This window comes from Dermochelys coriacea, chromosome 10 (genome assembly GCF_009764565.3).
Source record: "Dermochelys coriacea isolate rDerCor1 chromosome 10, rDerCor1.pri.v4, whole genome shotgun sequence".
NCBI lineage: Eukaryota > Metazoa > Chordata > Testudines > Dermochelyidae > Dermochelys > Dermochelys coriacea.
Window position 1 is genome coordinate 47,595,635 of NC_050077.1, and position 17,847 is coordinate 47,613,481.

At 44.4% G+C, this 17,847-nt stretch overlaps 1 protein-coding gene and 1 long non-coding RNA gene across 5 annotated transcripts in view; one reads left to right on the forward strand and one right to left on the reverse strand.

Annotated features, from left to right (window-relative positions):
* On the reverse strand, positions 1-14,912 carry LOC119862107 (cytochrome c oxidase subunit 5A, mitochondrial). Of its 2 annotated transcripts, XM_043493406.1 has the most exons (6): positions 14,588-14,912; positions 14,136-14,141; positions 7,217-7,333; positions 4,391-4,512; positions 2,531-2,653; positions 1-161 (listed from the first exon to the last, which is right to left on the reverse strand). In XM_043493406.1, exons 1-5 carry the CDS (start codon positions 14,895-14,897, stop codon positions 2,540-2,542), a joined length of 669 nt encoding a protein of 222 aa, XP_043349341.1. In that variant the 5' UTR covers positions 14,898-14,912; the 3' UTR covers positions 1-161; positions 2,531-2,539. The 2 variants fall into 2 exon arrangements, with proteins under 2 accessions (XP_043349341.1, XP_038274046.1); XM_038418118.2 differs by lacking the exon at positions 14,136-14,141.
* The window catches only part of LOC122456011, a 23,149-nt gene continuing 20,188 nt past the window's right edge, over positions 14,887-17,847 (forward strand). The window contains exon 1 of one of the 3 annotated variants that reach the window (XR_006274610.1): positions 14,887-14,951. This is a non-coding gene — a long non-coding RNA (uncharacterized LOC122456011). Of the gene's footprint in view, positions 14,952-14,972; positions 15,116-17,847 lie in introns of those variants that run through there. The other 2 variants (XR_006274608.1, XR_006274609.1) reach the window with 2 other exon arrangements.

Here is a 17,847-nt window from a genome sequence, read left to right on the forward strand (position 1 = left end):
TCAGTTCAAACCCATTTCTCCTTTATTAGGTCCAACTTCACATTACATACACTGGGACTCAATAAAGAAGGAAGTTATTTCAAATAAGGTAATATTTAACATGTGTCTCCAGGCAACTGTGTACAATCAGGGAGCATTAATAAAATGCATGTGCAGCCCATCTGGAAGAGAACAGATAAGGGATTAGTTTAAAAAAATTACTTTAAGCAGGCCCATACTACCACACCATTTTAGGTGGTCTCAGGTAGTTTCAGACCATATGGTGTTCTTCCCATCACTCAATCAACACATTGCCAGGTTTAACAGTCAAGTTCTTCAGAAGAGCAGTACCACCACCAGTGACCTAGCATTACCACTCCACCCAGGGCATTAAAAAAAAAAAAAAAAAAAGTTAGAAACTCAGTTTTTACCCCTTTAAAACAAACCAATTTGTTGAAGTTGTTAAAATGGGTGAAAATGCAAAGTCTGAGATGCTTTAAGGTTACATATATCTAATCTTAAGAACTCAGCCATCTTCTGTATAACTCACTATTTTCCAAGAGTGAAGACATTTCTAATAAACAAATTGACATGCATCAGTTGCATCATCACTGAAAGTCCTGTTATGCTTCACTCTGGTCTACATAATAATCAACATTTATATTCAGTGCCTGCAGCTTACTTGCTATTGTGATAGATACTCACTGGCCAGCTGAGGGCCTTTTGGTACCAAGCTGTCAGCCAGTGATGCAGCAACATAAGCATTAGCTAATGTTAGACAGTGGTCAATTTACTACTTTAAAACAGGATTTAGATTCCCTTTCATGTCATATTTGAATTTGAGGAAGATACCAGTTTTGAAGTTTAACTCTAAAAAACAGATCCATCACCTTTAAAGCACTGAAAATACCTTCCCCTGCCCTATCTCCCACCAAGGATTTCAAGCCTTAATAAGTAGGACCTGATCCTGCAAGCACTGCACTTGAAACTACTGAAGCCAACAGGAGTTTTGCCCACAGAGCACCTAAGCCCTAGCTAAACTAAGAAATTGACCTGTCGACTATGTTGTAAGCAAGGGATCCCCCATGCCAGTGCTGTGCTTTTTAAACAGCTGAAAATAGCACTGTTCCCTTCAGCACTGGGTGGAGCCAGATCACACTTTGTGAAAGGTGCAGAGGATTTATTCCTTCTACATTAGCAGCTTCAATACTGTGTATTGTTGCCAGCAACGTGACCACTTCCCAGCATAGAACAGGACACTAGTGATTCCCTATCTTCTGTTTAAAAAGGTTGGATAAACTGAGACGTTAAAAGTTAAGATTAGCATAGTTTCATATGGGATGATCCTTCCACATGGAAGGAAAGAGCTTCTTGCAAAGACTGCTGGGAAGCAAAAGTCATACATACTTCTGAGCAAGTATGGTAACAGCTTAATAATTTTATTTAGATAATGTTGAAGTAAAAAGGAAACAGTACAGACTTTAGGCATAGAAGTTTCTGGTTATCAGGGAATAAGGTACAGATTATCAAGGGCTGTGAAATTCAGTTTAGGAGCGGGTGGCGTAAGGAATACATAATCTGCAATCTTCCCGATTGGGGGTAAAAGTTTAACGGGTCAAAGTGCAGACATTGAGATATGGGGGTATGTTGTCCATATAATGGCTATGTTCATTGTGGAGTATAATGAGCGAATACGATGATGAGGATGGATCTACCCTCATTTGGTGGGATTTAATGTTCGATGAGTTTATGGTTCAGGCAACAGACTCAAAGCTGCAACACTGAAAATAAATGAGGATTCTTTAAAGACTAGTAATTGTGTCAATCAAGCAAACATCTAGAACACTGAATAGTGCCTCTTCCCCTGACCCCCCTCAAGCAGCAGAAACACATTGTTAGTTTTTAGTAGTACTACAGCTAGGTGATCAAAACTGTCAACACATGAAAATGTTTCTCTCCACATATCTTCTTTCTTCTTGCTGTATTTGGACAAATGTATTTGATAGGCCCTCTTACTTTTATTAGAGGCACCATCTAAAGTTTTCCATTTAGGAATGGAGTTTAGGCTTCTTGGCTTTAAAGAGACATCTGTCTCAATTTTAACCTCCTTTCATTTTTAGGATGCATTAGAGACTCTGGGGCTAATATTTCAGTAACTGAACGTTACAATGATTTCTGTTCCAAAAGCCTCTCTCCATTTACTAAACCATGCTCAGATTAGTCTGCAACACCAGTCTCTCACCCACAGCCCCTTTGGTTTCTTTTCACAGAACACATTACAATTAGGAATTGGACTCGAGACACCCTCATTCTGTATATATAACTAAAAAGAGAACTTGGAACTCTTCACTGAGCATAGCCTTACTGTAGGCACTACTGAATTGTTTCACATTGCCAGGTAGTGCAAGTCCCAAAAGTCTTACCCATGAAACATGCATTCCTTCTCTTTAGGACTTCCTTATATCCAAGGAAGACTACTATATACCCTTAAAAGGAGTTTTAGGGTGCGTAGTCCCATCTCAGGGTTCTAGAAAGATACGGTCCCCCTTACCAATTATGTTTATGCTTTGTCTAGGCCCAGTTCCTCTGGAGTGGAGATTCCCAATTCATTCAAAGTTGGTCTAAGTTCCTGGATAACATAAGGATAGATTTCCTTGTGAGGGCCTGCCTTGTCCTAATCAGAAGAGGAGAAAAATTAATTCAATAGCAAAGAGATGGCCAAAAAATAAATAAATATATATCAACGTTGCACTGTATGCCAGACTATGTCTGTCTGTGTGTCTGAGAATCATGTACTCACAACAGGATCTACAGTTTGATCCACTTATTGCTAGTGATAAAATAGTTTGTCCCCAATTAGTTGGAAAGGTAACATTGTACCACAGCTTAAGAACAGTAAATCAGCTGAGCCTTCCACAGAATATCTACACTGAAGTCTGCTAACCACACGCTGTACTTATCTGGCTGGAATCTAGTACGAAGAGGTAGTAGCTAAATTCATTCATTTACTGCAGGGTTTTTCAAGTGTTCATAATGTGGACTTCTTCCAACCCAACCACATTTATCCGATGAAGTGAGCTGTAGCTCACGAAAGCTTATGCTCTAATAAATTTGTTAGTCTCTAAGGTGCCACAAGTACCCCTTTTCTTTTTGCGAATACAGACTAACACGGCTGCTACTCTGAAACCACAGTTATGTGGACTACCCTCCCCCATTCATTATCATGCAGGCTACCTCATTGCTTGACAAACCACAGCAGTTGCTTACATGGAAAATAAATGGGTGGGCTGGGATTTTGAGCAGCACAGAACTTCCACTAACTTCAATGGAAGCAGAGTTGGGCCAAAGCTGAGTGCTTCAGCAAACCCGCTCCCAGTCTATCTGTAATGATTATATATAGTTGTATACAAACTGAAAACAAGGAAAAACAGCACTAGGTGAACAGCAGGCTCTCCACACACCTCTACATGTTCTACAGACCAGTTTGAGGGCTGCCTGTTGATTGTTTTGGCAAAAAAGAGTAAGAAATGCACTAATATCTAAACAAATCCAAAGAAAAGGGTCAGTTTATAAAACATAAAACTTTAGTTTCATGTCTGTTCAGGGGTTAAGGAGAAGTCACCTCCATAAAAGTCTTTCAAAAAGGGTTTTAGAGGAGTAGTTTTGGAGGCAGGTTATAAACCAATTTGATCCCTTACATTTTCCCAAAGGAAATATTTTCAAGAATCATCTCAGTGGCCAGTCATTCTGGCAGAGAGGGAAGAGGAGGAGAGCAAAAAAGACATGGCACAGAGAAAAGAGACTATAAGTTTAGCATGTGCTCATCTTTGTTAAATTCCCTGAAAAAATGCTACAGTTGTATAGAGCTGTTTGACTTTCACAGCCATGCTCTTTATATTCATGTGTATGTCTCGGATGATTTGGTGATAGGCAAGGTCTCAGTTTGGTCTCCCTTACAAGATATGTCCAGTATAAACACTTCTGAAAGTCAGGCCCCATTAGCATACAATTCTCCTACAAGTTTGCCTGGTGAAGAAGAGGGGACATGTTCCTTTTCTCATACTCTCCAATGTGAGTTGCAAAGGCTCACCCCTCTTTATTCTGTTCTCTAAGGAGGAGGGTCAAGAGACGGGAAGGAAGAAGTACAGCAGTATCCAGTGCATTTACACCTGTGATCCTGTACAGGAGGGATTTTCTGTTGGTACTTAAACAGTAACCATTTAAAACTGATTTTGACCATGCGATCTTAGTCAAATTACTAGTTTCAGTACCATCAGGAAACTGGGGGTTTCCCCTGCTTAAGTGGGTGAAAATGTAACATGAGAAGCTAGGAGACTCATCTCCATTTTAAAACCCTTTCAGCAGCATGAAGGCACAAGCAGCAGCATTTCCAACATACCACTATACTGACCTTTACAACTTCTAGGATGCGGACCGCAGTAGCAAAGTCATTTAACCGTCTGCATGCTCTCAAAGCAGCATCGATGATTTTTGGTTCTGGCACCAGATCGTAGCCCACCAGAGTGTTCATGCCTATCAGAATGAGAAGATAAGAAAGACAGCCTGAGAAACCCTCATTATCCAAGAGGTAAAAGGAGGGTTAGAACCTGTTGCGAGGGAGTTTTTCAAAGTTCAGCCGGGGGGGGGGGGGGGGTCTCCTTGCCATTGCAGTTTGATGCTAGTCATGTGATCTCATTATCTACAAAAGCTTTAACAGAAAAGATAGGTTTCATTAAGCCACTGAGCACCAGTTTCATCCATGCTCCTAAAAAGTCAGACTACATACCTTGACATGCCATTCTGCTGTCAGTTACAGAACCATCACATTTAACCAAGCACACTCAATTACACTCATACAAATGCACTGAAGGAAAAAAATTGTCCATGTCTCTGTTCCACCTCTTTCCTTTTAACTTCTAAAGGAAGAGTGTGATTCCTTATCTTTCACTCTTGCAAGTCAACTCTCTGCAGGTGTAGGAGCACAAGTTTATAAGCCTTGGTTTTAGGTTCCACAACAGTTGACATTATAAAAAAAAACTTCAGGGCTCAGACCAAAGGCTGAGGTCAACTAGAAGAGCTATTATACAGGTTTCCAGTAAGCAATGGCCACTCTTAAGCTATATAGTCAACCTCCAAAGATTATTCCATTTGTGTAGTTATTCACATTCGTTAAGCAACAGCTGAACTCAGTTACTTTTCCTATTGGGATCAATTTTTACTCAAGTGACAATCATCAGCTACTGAAAAAAAATCTCAAATTTAATTAGATTCTTTAAAATTCCAGTGTAAAACTGTAGTTAATGTGTTGAAATCTAAGCAAATATTTCACTTAGCTACACAGTAATCCTCCTCCCTCATCTCAAGAGTTTGCCATGAAGATGCAAGAAAGTAAAGCCTTTCTGCACTAGCATCATGTTTATTAGACTCACTTTGTACATGCTATAAGTAAGGCTGCGAATCTGTCACAGAGGTCATGGAATCCGTGACCTCCGAGACTTCTGCTGTGGCTGGTGCTGGCTCAGCCCCTGGGCCAGCAGCAGCAGTTTGGGTGTGTGGGAGAGGGCTAGGGGCAGGGGGACACCCTGGCTCCCACCAGCATGGCCCCACGCGGCCCACAGGCCCTGCCCCCGCAACTCCCATTGGCTGTGGTTCCCGGCCAATGGGAGCTGCAGCAGCCGGTGCTTGTGATGGGAGCAGCAGAGCCCCTGCCCTGACCCCTGCTTCTGCCAACTGGGAGCTGCAGGGACGCAGAGCTGGAAGGAAGGCTCTGCCAGCCCCCCGCCCCCTCAGAGCGCCCACGGGCCCCCCACCCAAGTTTTAGTCAGGGCAGGCATTTTTAGTAAATGTCACTGACAGGTCACACGCCCGTGACATTTTGTTTACGGCCCATGACTTTTACTAAAAATATCCGTGACTAAAACGTAGCCTTAGCTATAAGAAGTGAACTCCAGGTCTACTACATCAGTGTTTTTCAAAGTATGGGTACCCAGTACTAGGTCACCACATGTAAGGCACTGGGTTGCCTTGCTCAGCAACCAAGTACCCTAGCAGCTCTGGTGAGCACCGCTGAGCGGGATGTTAAAAGTCCCATCAGTGGGGCTGCCCAGCTAAGGCAGGAAAGTGGCTACCTTTTCTGACACCATACTGTGCCCCAGAAGAAGCCAGCAGAGAGTCCGGCTTCTAGGCAGGGGGGCCACGGGGCTTTGTGCGCTGCCCCCGTCTTGAGCACCAACTCTGCACTCCTATTGGCCAGGAGCTGGGGGGAGATGCCTGCGGGCAAGAGCCGCACGGAATCACTTGCGCACCTCTGCCTAGGAGCCGGACCTGCTGCTGGCTGCGTCTGGGCATGGTCCATGATGCCAGGACAGGTGGGAAGCCACCTGACCGGGAGCCACCAGAGGCAAGTCTGTGCCCCAACCCCTTCCTGCACCCCAAACCCCTCATCCCTGGCCCCAGCCCAGAGCCTGCACCCCCAGCCTAGAGCCCTGACCAGCAGTAAGTCCATGCCCCAACCCCTTCCTGCACTACAAATCCCCAGCCCAGAGCACTGACCCCCTCCTGCACCCCAACCCCCTGCCCCAGCCCAGAGCCCCCTCCCACACCCTGAACCCTTCATTCCCGGCACCACCCACAGCTCTCACCCCTGCATTCCAGTCCTGAGCCCCACCCACACCAGGTCGCAGGCATCAACAATTTTCTTCAACTGGTTAACCAAAAAAAAGTTTGAAAACCACTGTACTACATCACTGATCATCTGAAGAGTGCTGATACAAAGCAATCACAATGAAGCAGCAAGTCACACTGATTGCACTTGGACTACACAAGTAACCCCACTTTCTAATCTCAGGTCTCTACCGCCTAGAAAAGGCAAGACCCCATCACCTATGCCCTTGGTTAGCACTGAGTAAGTTAAGACGACTACGCTGGAGTTTCCTGGGTTCTTTTAACTCCTTCACAAATGTCTAATATTATAGTAAGTGTAGTAGTTTGTGTCATTCAAGGTAGTTTAGAAAACACACACTGTACAGTTCAGTATTATGGAAGTGAATTTTAGGAGAATTTCTGAGCTCCCTCCTACAGCACAGCACATCTGCCCTGCTATAGCATAAGCTTTTACTTTCCGACATAGTAGTAACGTTCAGTGATCATAATATTTCAAAGCAGTTTAGGTTTCCCCATATTACCATAGCCATGAGTATTTCAGTATCAGACATTCCTTCCTGTCCTTTTAACGTACCTTTCCTGAGCTCCCAGGCATCAATATCTGGTTTGTTGAAGTATGTCACCCAGCGAGCATCAAATTCTTCATCTGACTCTTGTGTCCCATGAGAGTAGCAACGAGCAGGCAACACAGCTGTGTGACGAAGGAATAGGAAAGGGTTGAAATTTAATTCAAAAACTTAGGCCAAGAGACTGCAGCTATGAAGTCACGATGTCTACACAGCAACTAGACAACCACAGCTGGCCCATGCAAGCTGACTTGAGCTCGCAAGGCTGTGTAGACTTCCGGGCTTGGGCTCTAAGACTATGAGGGGTGGGAGGATCCCAGTGCTCGAGCTCCAGTCTACACAGCAATGGAACAGCCCTGCAGCTTGAGTCAACTGGCATGGGCCAGCCGTGGGTTTTTCTTTGCTGTGTAGACATAACCTTAGTCAGGATGCAGCAAGTACATAATAGATCTGAGTCACTAATTCAGTACATTTAAAGTCCCAGTGATGTGCTCTGTGGTAAGTTGGTCCAAGTAAAGGCCTTTCAAGCAACTGTTTGCTCTTCCTTTGAAAGAGCAAATCTACAAAATGTTTACGAACTGAATTCAAAAATGTAGTTACCAGCTCTCAAAAAAGCACTAGTTTATGCTTAATAAAAGTGATCACCTTGAAATTGTTAGAATCTGTTGAACAACTCATTTTAAAAAAGGCTTCCAGGTCCCCAAATAGAAAAAGAAAGACCACTGCAGTACTTTTGCTCCTTTGCTGCAGAGCAAACCAGTCAAAAATGAAAGTCAGAGTTAAGGAAGCTCTATTTACAGTATCTAGTTGGCAACACGGTCATCATTTATGACTTCACAAGGATATTTGCAAGCTAACATTATGTCAATTTTTGCTCCAAATGAAATGGTGGGAGAGGAGAAAGTGAATTCAACTGTTCCTGCCTCCTAAGGGCTTGTCCACATGGGGAAATTGACCAGAATAGCTATTCCACAATAGCTCCCTATGTAGGCATTTACTTCAGAATAAGAGCATCCACCCAGGGAGTTATTGCAGAATAGCTTTTGTGCTTCATGTTTACACCCTACTTTATTCTGAAATGATTTCCCCATGTAAGCCCTACAATTGCTAAGTAGTTGGTTTTGTAATCTAAGGGGGGGAAATGTTTTCTAGTTTCTAAATCCTATTTCTAACTGTAAGAAACACTGAGAGCATAAGACAATTGGATGACTCAGAGGAAGGAGTAGCACGATACACACAAGTTTGGGTACCCAGGTTCAATACTGGATGAAAGCTAACTTTCAGTTAATGGCTGTTCAGTGGCCTGTGTAAAGTGCCTTTGTGTACAAATACCCAGTCCCCCCAAAAAACACCTTTGCTGTCTCCAAGGGCATCCTGGAAGCAGAACTACTCTTACCCCAAGAATAGAATAGTGAAGCCTTGCAGGGGAAACTTGCATCATCACTACTACAGCTATGCAATGAGTCAGCACAGAACTTCAGTCTTCAGGGGTTGTCATCCAGCACTAAGTTTACATTGAAACTTGAGTATCTGACAGTTTCTTAAAAACATTTATTTAAATGTAATAAAATAAAAGTGGGCTGGATTCTAAGGTGAATTCAATTAACATGGTTGTAATCTAGTTTCCTCTCCTAATACTGTTCTTTATCACAAGGGGCTTTCTGAACACTAAACAAGGGAGAACAAGTAGCCTTTGCCAACAGCAACTAATAGCTATGGGACTAGCTGCTGTGCAAAACATCAGTTAGATCCATACTCTCAAGAAGAAAAGGAGTACTTTGGCATCTTAGAGACTAACAAATTTTTTTGAGCATAAGCTTTCGTAAGCTACAGCTCACTTCATCTGAATGCATCCGACAAAGTGAGCTGTAGCTCACGAAAGCTTATGCTCAAATAAATTTGTTAGTCTAAGGTGCCACAAGTACTCCTTTTCTTTTTGTGAATACAGACTAACACAGCTGCTACTCTGAATACTCTCAAGAGTAAGTGCTTCCCCAGTTGCTCCACCCACGGAAGATAATGACTAAGACCCATCAATTTCACTCTATGATTGCTACTGTTGAAAGAGCAATTGCACTCAGGAGCATAGCACTAATTGCCAACCTAGCCAACCCTAAAGACAAGAGTCTAGTAGAAAGGGGAAAGAAGTTAAGACTTGTTCCTTTCTAACTTAGATGCAACACATTAATTTTGTTCATGTTGACCAAAGTTTTATTAAGATCTCTGGGGAGCGGGCATGTCTTATTCTATGTTTTGTAAAGTGCTATCTGCATTTACAGAACTATATAAATGTTTAATGTGTGTTAAGGACTACTAGGCTATACTTTGGTTTATTCATGCTGACTAGCCTTTTTTTTTCCCTAGCTTGAAGTGACACTAGGAAATTTAATTTACCATTAAGCATGAAGCAAACAATTTTCCTAAAAACACAATGTGACTTAAGACAATGGATCATAATTACAAAAAAATTGCAAGATACAAAAGAATGTTCTCCTGAACATCCATTCTCTCCAGTACATATATACGCTGAGTCAGACTAAAGTTATGTTTACAAATGACCTGAGTGCAACAGATTCTTGCCAGATATTGATTCAGTACATCCTTTGAACAAAGCTTTCACAAGGTATTCAATGCTCCCCAAAATGTAACAGATTATTGCGTCATTCAAAATGGAGATTACGAATTATTGATTTAGAAATCAAATAGAGTTCTCTTAAAAAGATACAACTCTCCACATTATTACAATGCCTTCCTACTAGGATGGACAATGAACTCCCTCAGGTATACCGCTGCATTGTAGCTAATTGGAAGTCAAATGAAATTCATTAAATTTGACTGGAATGACTGACAACCCTTCACCTTCCAGGAATCCAAGTATTCCAGGGATCTGGAGAAAAGAGAAACGAAGGCTATTCTGAACCACTTTGCAATAATCAGACCCTCATTTGGCATATTCTTGATTTTTTATGCTTTAAATGTAGTACAACTCTATAATGATGGCTACTTACGTTAAAAGGATGCTGTCAACTTAATCATATTTCAAATAATGTTCCTTATATGTGGGGGTACTAAATTTAAGATTAAAAGTGTGAATTTTAAAAAACCGATTTGCTTTTCCTCTCCCCCCTTCCCTCCCCCAAAATCTCAAGTTGGAAAATGGAAGTATTGGAGAGTTTTCTCAGGCATCAACCCAAGACTGTGGAATGAGCTCTCAGAGGAACTAAGGACCATCATAAGAGCGGCAATACTGGGTTAGACCAAAGGTCCATCTAGCCTGGTATCCTGTCTTCTGACAGTGGCCAATGCCAGGTGCCCCAGAGGGAATGAACAGAAAATGAAATCATCAAGTGATCCATGCCCTGTCTCCCATTCCCAGCTTCTGGCAAACAGAGCCTAGGGACACCATCATAATCTTCACCATCTTCCACTATAAGCAAAAGGAGCATTTCTTTGACTTTGCTTTTTCTGACATATATAGCAACATACGCATTACAAAAAATTCCAACATACGACAGTCTACTGCACACACTTCTCCAAGAGAAAAGATGACAGAACAAATACAATAAATAGCCATATTGCTTAATGCATTACTGGAAGTTGCTCAAGTATTACGGTGATGAGCATAGTATTACAACCTATATAGAAGTCAATTAAGTCATTTTCACTTTCTAATTCTTACTGCCTGTGTTTTGAGTTGTAATTACTGAAGATTAAACAAAGTTTTTTAAGAAGTGACATAAAAATATGTCCATTGGTTTTAGTTTTTAAAACTGCATGTTTACAAAATATATGTTACGGGCCAACTAAGTTAATAACTTCCTTTTAGAAATAGATACCTTCACACTTGAATATTAAGAGCCAGGAGCTAGAACTCAAAGCTTCCAGAATATATTCCTAACTCTACTGCTTACTTGCTTCATGACCGTGGGCAAGTTACAACTTCCAAACATCTTGTCTACTCATAGGTAAAAGTGGATAATACTTACCACCTGCCTTTTATAGGAGATATTCCAAAATGTTGATAGACATTTATAAAATATTTAGATCAAGCTGGAATGTGATATGCATACTAAAATAATACTGTGATGAAGATGTGTCAACATACCCACATTTAGAAGGGGACAGCCTCAAATTCACTGTTACCCCTCATTATCCAACATATTCCATCTCTATTTGGTGGTCAAACCAGACTTGCACTCAGCTGTCTCCAGAGGATGACAGGGACACAACAAAAGCAAAAGTAAAATAGATTGGTAGAAAAAAAGACAAGGTCAGAAGAGTGCTGGGGGAAGGGGAGAGGAAGTGGAGGTATTTAAAAAAAAAAGAAAAAAAAAGACCATTTAAAGAGATTTTAAAAGTTAAGTTTGAGTGAAGACATGCCCACAGATAGAAGACAGGCGAAGGAGGAGGCTGTCCCTGCTAAGACAGAAGCAAAATCCAAGGCTCTGAAGGCTAAAAAGACAGTATCCTTGAAAGGAAACCACAGTCACAAGAAGAAAATCAGGACATCTCCCACCTTCAGGAGGCCCAAAACTGTACGATTACAGAGACAGCCCAAATATCCAAGACAGGACATTGTATACCATACTCAAGTGTGCTAGCTAGGCATTTCACAAAAAACAAGAGACAGGTCTCTGTGCCAGAGAACTTACAATCTAGTGATGCACTTGACAAAGTTATACAGGAATGAAGCACGCACCAGAAAGTGGGAGGAAGGAAATACAAATTTACAGATATTCTTATACAGTTACTCAGTTTAGACAAATGTATCTTGGGGGCATAATTTTTTTTAAAAGCATGAAACATTTTTGTGGAGATGATTCTGCAAAAGTGGGTCTTATGAGAGATTTGAATGAGGTAAGGATGGAGACTTGGAAACATGAAAGGACACTCCAAGCATATAGGGTAGCAGAGAGGGCAGCACACAGATTTTTGTGTAAGAAGGTTAGTAATGATGGAATACAAAAGATGAGGAACCAGAAGAGGTGTACGAGAAGGGAGACGAGGGGCTTGTTTGTACTCAAGATGCTACAGTGGCACAGCTGCATCTCAGCAATGCTTGCATAGACACTACCTATCCCAATGGGAGGGATTCTCCTGTATGCATAGGTAATCCACCTCCTTAAGAGGCAGCAACTAGACAGATGGAAGAATTATGTCATTCTTTTTGAGGATACAGACTAACACAGCTGCTACTCTGGAACCTGTCATTGACCTAGTGCTTTCTACACAGGGACTTAGGTTGTTTTAACTATACCACTTGAAGGGGGTGGATTTTTCACACCCCTGACCTACATAGTTATGCCAACCTAGTTTTTTTTAAGTGTAGACCAGGCCTAGGTCAGAGATTTAAACATAGGTGCTTGAAAGGAATCAGAGAAAGCTTAATCTTGATGAGCAGTTCAACAGAGTGCACATCAAGATACAGAATTGAAGACCAGGAAGAAAACAAGGAAGATACAGCAACAAATTTTACATAGGTATTCTTTTCAAGCTTATGATTTAATGGTAGTCTGGCTGTTTATATTCTGAAGTGTTCAAGTGGTTTCCTAGAAACAGGGTTGCAGCAATATCAACTTCCTCAGTCCACCTTCATTTTCTTTTTGAAAAGCAAAGATAAATCAGGAGTCATTCCTGGGATAGATTATAAATTTACTGTAGACACAGATTTGAGTTTACAAGTGGTACATTTTTGCAACCAATAGCCCTAATCATTTCAGACAAGAGCATGATATGCTCTTTAGCAGATCTCACAGTATCCTGTACAGCAGCGGCTCTGAACCTTTCCAGATTACTGTACCCCTTTCAGGAGTCTGATTTGTCCTGTGTACCGCCAAATTTCACCTGACAAACAATTTACTTACAAAATCAGAAATAAAAATAAAATGCCACAGCATACTATTACTGAAAAATTGCTTACTTTCTCATTCTTCCCATATTATAAATCAATTGAAATATAAATATTATACTTACATTTCAGTGTATAGTATATAGAGCCATATAAACAAATCACTGTATGAAATTTTAGTTTGGAACTACTTTGCTAGTGCATTTTACATAACCTGTTGCAAAAGTAGGCAGATATCTAGACGAGTTGATGAACCCCCTGAAAGACCTCTGTGTACCCCTGGTTGAGAACCACTGTTGTTCAGACATGTCACTGTGCTACTAATCTGAGGATTAGTAAACCTTAACACTTGTTCTTGCGCTCAAGATTCGTTTTCCCTTTGGTTGCAAGGCATGCGAGATTAACCAGAATATATATTTTTCATAAAACTGGGAGAACAAGGAGAGCATACTAGGCTGATTTACACGAATCAAGATTTGCACGCCACAGACAGGTTAGCTTTGTTATAGAAAGGCCCATATGGTGGCTGCAAGTGGTGCCAACTATCTTCAAATCAAAGTCACTGCAGAAATGCTAGATGGTGAGTGGAAAGAGACACAAGCATGAAAGAAGTAAAGGCGTACTTGTGCCACCTTAGAGACTAACAGATTGAGTTTATGCTCAAATAAATTTGTTAGTCTCTAAAGTGCCACAAGTACTCCTTTTCTTTTTGCGGATACAGACTAACACAGCTGCTACTCTGAAGCATGAAAGAGGAAGCGAAACTGGCAATAGAGACAGAGGTAGCAGCATTGCGAAATAGGCCAGCTGGGCTGGACCCAGCTAACCTGGCCCCCTTTGCTGCCCTTCCCGAAAAAGAGACCCGCTTCCCATCGGGAGGATGGGGAGGGGGGCAGAATCAGGCCAACACTACCTCCTCTCCCTTACAGGGAGGCCAGCACAGGTGCCCGTGCAGGCTTCACCTCCCTCTCCCCTTCAGCTAGCTCAATGTCACCTTCCCGTGGCGGCCACGGATGCAGCCATCCCCGGCGCTCCTTGGCGGGCGCGGCTCCCGCTTCGGGGGACCCCGGCGCAGGCACCGGAGGCTCGACCTTAAAGGGCTAACCTTGACAGGGCAGGGCGGTGTCCTAGCCCGGGCCCCCCACCCCACTCATGCCACGGGGCGGCGCGAGGGCTTCAGCCGAGCCGCGGGGGTGGGGGCCGGGGCTGCCACAGCCGCGGGGCAGTGCCCGAGCGGCGCGCACTAGGCCGCAGGTGCAGCCAGTCCTCGAGTGACACCGCAGGTCACCACAAGGACACGGCGCTGCCGGGCCGCCGCAGCCCCCCCCCCCGCGCCCCGCCGCTGGGCGCTCCCGGAACTGGGCGCTCCCGCGCTCCCCCCGGCCCGGGACCGCGGAGCTGAGGGGGACCGGGGCAGAACCGGGCAGGGGGCAGCAGCGCAGCCGGGCTCCAGCGGCCCGGGGCCAGCGCCGAGAGGAGAAGAGGGAACAAGGCGCCGCTCGCTCGCTCGCTCGCTCGCTCATTCACTCACCGGCGGCGGCGGGCGGCTGTCGGGCCCCCCGGGCCAGGCCACGGAGGCCGGCAACGGTGCAGCGGCGAAGGAGCAGGGCGGCTCCCAACATAGCGGAACGGGCTGGGGAGCGGGACGGGACAACCGGGGCGTGAGGCTTCCTCTCGCCGGCCGCGCTCAGAGGCCACCACGCGCCGGGACCGAGGGCAAGAGGAGGGGCAGCGACTACGGCGTCGCCGGGCGGACAAACCGCCCCCGCCACGTGACGGCGGGGAGCCGCGAGGGGGCGGAGCCCTGCAGCGCGGAGGGGAGGAGGGGCGCGGGCGGCCATCTTGGAGGGAGGCCGGCGGGGAGCGGTGGCTGCGGATGGCAGAGGGCCGGGGGGGTGAGTAGGACAGGCTGCCGCCCTCCCTTTGCCCCCCAATCCTGCCTCAGCTGGGGGGGGACTTGAAGTTGCTCCCCAAGCCAAGAAAAGGGGGGAACTCCTCCCTAGGAGAAAGCCTGTTCCTGCCACGTGGGGGCTAGCAGGTGGTAACTAACGCCACAGAGGTAGTTAGGCTCCTAACTCCCATTGAGTTCAGTGGGAGGTGGGTGTGATGGGTTGGACCCCCCCCTCCCCCGGGATGCCCCATGATGTACTGGGATGTAACTGAACCTGCCTGCTCTACTAGCCTAGGTTCCCTCTCCCTGTTTTGCTGAATTAGGCTCTCCAGCCTTTGGCAGGGGGCGCACACACACCAACCCCTGTACAAATACACAGAGTCTGCAACCAGCTCTCTGTGAGGGGACTCGGCTAGGACGTCGCCTCGCACAGATAATATTATCTTGTGCTGTATAGAAAGCTCTGCACAGCACAAGCTCATAAAAATTTGCCCTTGCCTTCAATGTGTATAGAGAGATGCACAACTTCTTGCTCCCCCCCCCCAGTTATAAATGGCACAAACGGTGTTTAATAGCAAACAAAAACAAGTCTATTGACTATAAAAGGTAGATTTTAAGTGATTTTAAGGAATAGCAAACAGAACAAAGCATATTACCAAGCAAATAAAAGAAAACGCACATATTAAGCTTAAGATCTTAAAGAGAGTGGTTTCAAGAAGTAATTTCTCACCCTAAATCTTGTTTTAGGCAAGTTGTAAAGTTTCTGTAGCTTAGAGTTCTTGGTATTTCTCTTTACAGACTAGACTCCTGTCTTAGGCCTTGTCTACACTGCCACTTTACAATGCTGCAACTTTCTCTCTGTGAAAAACACCTGCCCTGAGTGCAGCAAGTTTCAATGCTGTAAAGTGGCAGTGTAGACAGTGCACCAGCGGTGGGAACCGTGTTCCCAGCGCTGGGAGCTACTCCCCTCATGGAGGTGTTTTATTACAGCGCGCTGGTGCCATGACTACACAGCCACAGCGCTTTAACATTGCTAGTGAAGACATTGTTAGTGAAGCCTTGGCTACGCTTACAGATGTACAGCGCTGTGAGTTAAACCCGCCTTCGTACAGCTGAGTAGGGAAAGCGCTGCAGTCTGTCCACACTGCCAGCTGCCAGCGCACTGTCATGGCTGCATTTGCAGCTGCGTTGGGAGCAGTGCATTATGGGCAGCTATCCCAGCATTCAAGTGGCTGCAACATGCTTTTCAAATGGGGGGGAGAGAGTGGGTTTTTGGGGGTGCTGAGAGTGTGTCAGCATGCTATCTTGTAAGTACAGACCCCCCTTCCTTCCTCCTCTGCCTCTCACTCACTGAAAGCAAACTGCAGCTGTTTTTTTTTCTCATAGATGAGATAAGCAGCTGCTTGCCAAAACGGCAAAATAGGGCTGCTTGCCCTATTCCCCCCCCCAGCAAACATTAGCTGTCAGCACTCCAAATGGAGCCCCCTTGCCTGCCTCTCATTCATTCAAAGCAAACAGTAGCTGTGTTTGTTTTTTTGATAAGCAGCCCCCCCCCCAAGGGAGCTTTGAAACGTACTTCCCCATCCGGAGTTCACAACAAAACAGGAGAGGATGCTTCAGTTAAAAGGATTATAGGGAGTTTCCGGAGGTCAATCAGTGCGTAATAATGTTACTCCCCCTTTACGCTGGAGCTGGAGCCTCTCAGCCAATGCGCAACAGCTGTTAATCCTCTCAGGGAGGTGGAGTACCAGGAACACTCCAGCCAAGAAGTTGGAGCGCTCTACGTGCCTTTCCAGTGTGGACAGGGAGTAAGGTAGAGCGCTCTGGGAGGCTTTATTGCGGTATAACATGCAAGTGTAGCCAAAGCCACCCACAACAATCTGGACTCAGCCCTTGTCTCTCCCACAGTTCAGTTCCTTTGTCCCTTCAGGTACTGTCAGCAGTCTTTCTTCTTGGGCAGGCAGACAATGGAGGAAAGTGCTGTTTGCCTTCCTCCCCAACCTTAAATAAAATTTACATAAGATGGGGATCTTTTGTTCCCCAGTCTTGACCTCCCCTTCTTTTTAGTGGAAAATTACTAGAAGTCCAAGATAATGTTTAGTACCAGGTGACAGGACCATCTGACCTAGAAATAAAAAGAAAAGGAGGACTTGTGGCACCTTAGAGACTAACAAATTTATTTGAGCATAAGCTTTCGTGAGCTACAGCTCACTTCATTGGATGCATTCAGTGGAAAATACAGTGGGGAGATTTATACACAGAGAACATGAAACAATGGGTGTTACCATACACACAGTAAGGAGAGTGATCAGGTAAGGTGAGCTATTACCAGCGGGGGAAGGGGGGGAGGGACGTTCTGTAGTGATAATCAAGGTGGACCATTTCCATCAGTTGACAAGAACGTCTGAGGAACAGCGGGGGCGGGGGTGGAATAAACATGGGGAAATAGTTTTCCTTTGTGTAATGACCCATCCACTCTCAGTCTTTATTCAAGCCTAAGTTAATTGTATCCAGTTTGCAGATTAATTCCAATTCAGCAGTCTCTCCTTGGAGTCATTTTTTGAAGTTTTTTTTTTTTTTGAAGAATTGTCACTTTTAGTGGCATATGCTTAACTTTGGTCTGTAATCGAGTTACCAAAGTGATTGAAGAGTTCTCTGACTGGTTTTTCAAAAACTGGTTACAATGTGTATGATCAAAAGGAGTACTTGTGGCACCTTAGAGACTAACAAATTTATTAGAGCATAAGCTTTTGTGAGCTACAGCTCACTTCATCGGATGCATTTGGTGGAAAAAACAGAGGGGAGATTTATATACACACACAGAGAACATGAAACAATGGGTTTATCATACACACTGTAAGGAGAGTGATCACTTAAGATAAGCCATCACCAGCAGCAGG

What these genes read in the sequence shown, in the direction of transcription:
- LOC119862107 (XM_043493406.1), bottom strand. Translation starts at nt 14,897, where the DNA reads ATGGCCGCCCGCGCCCCTCCTCCCCTCCGCGCTGCAGGGCTCCGCCCC. An exon ending in TGCCTGGGAGCTCAGGAAAG is followed by an intron (nt 4,513 to 7,216) that starts GTACGTTAAAAG and finishes TCATTCTGATAG; the next exon opens with GCATGAACACTCTGGTGGGC. An exon ending in GCATCCTAGAAGTTGTAAAG is followed by an intron (nt 2,654 to 4,390) that starts GTCAGTATAGTG and finishes TCTTCTGATTAG; the next exon opens with GACAAGGCAGGCCCTCACAA.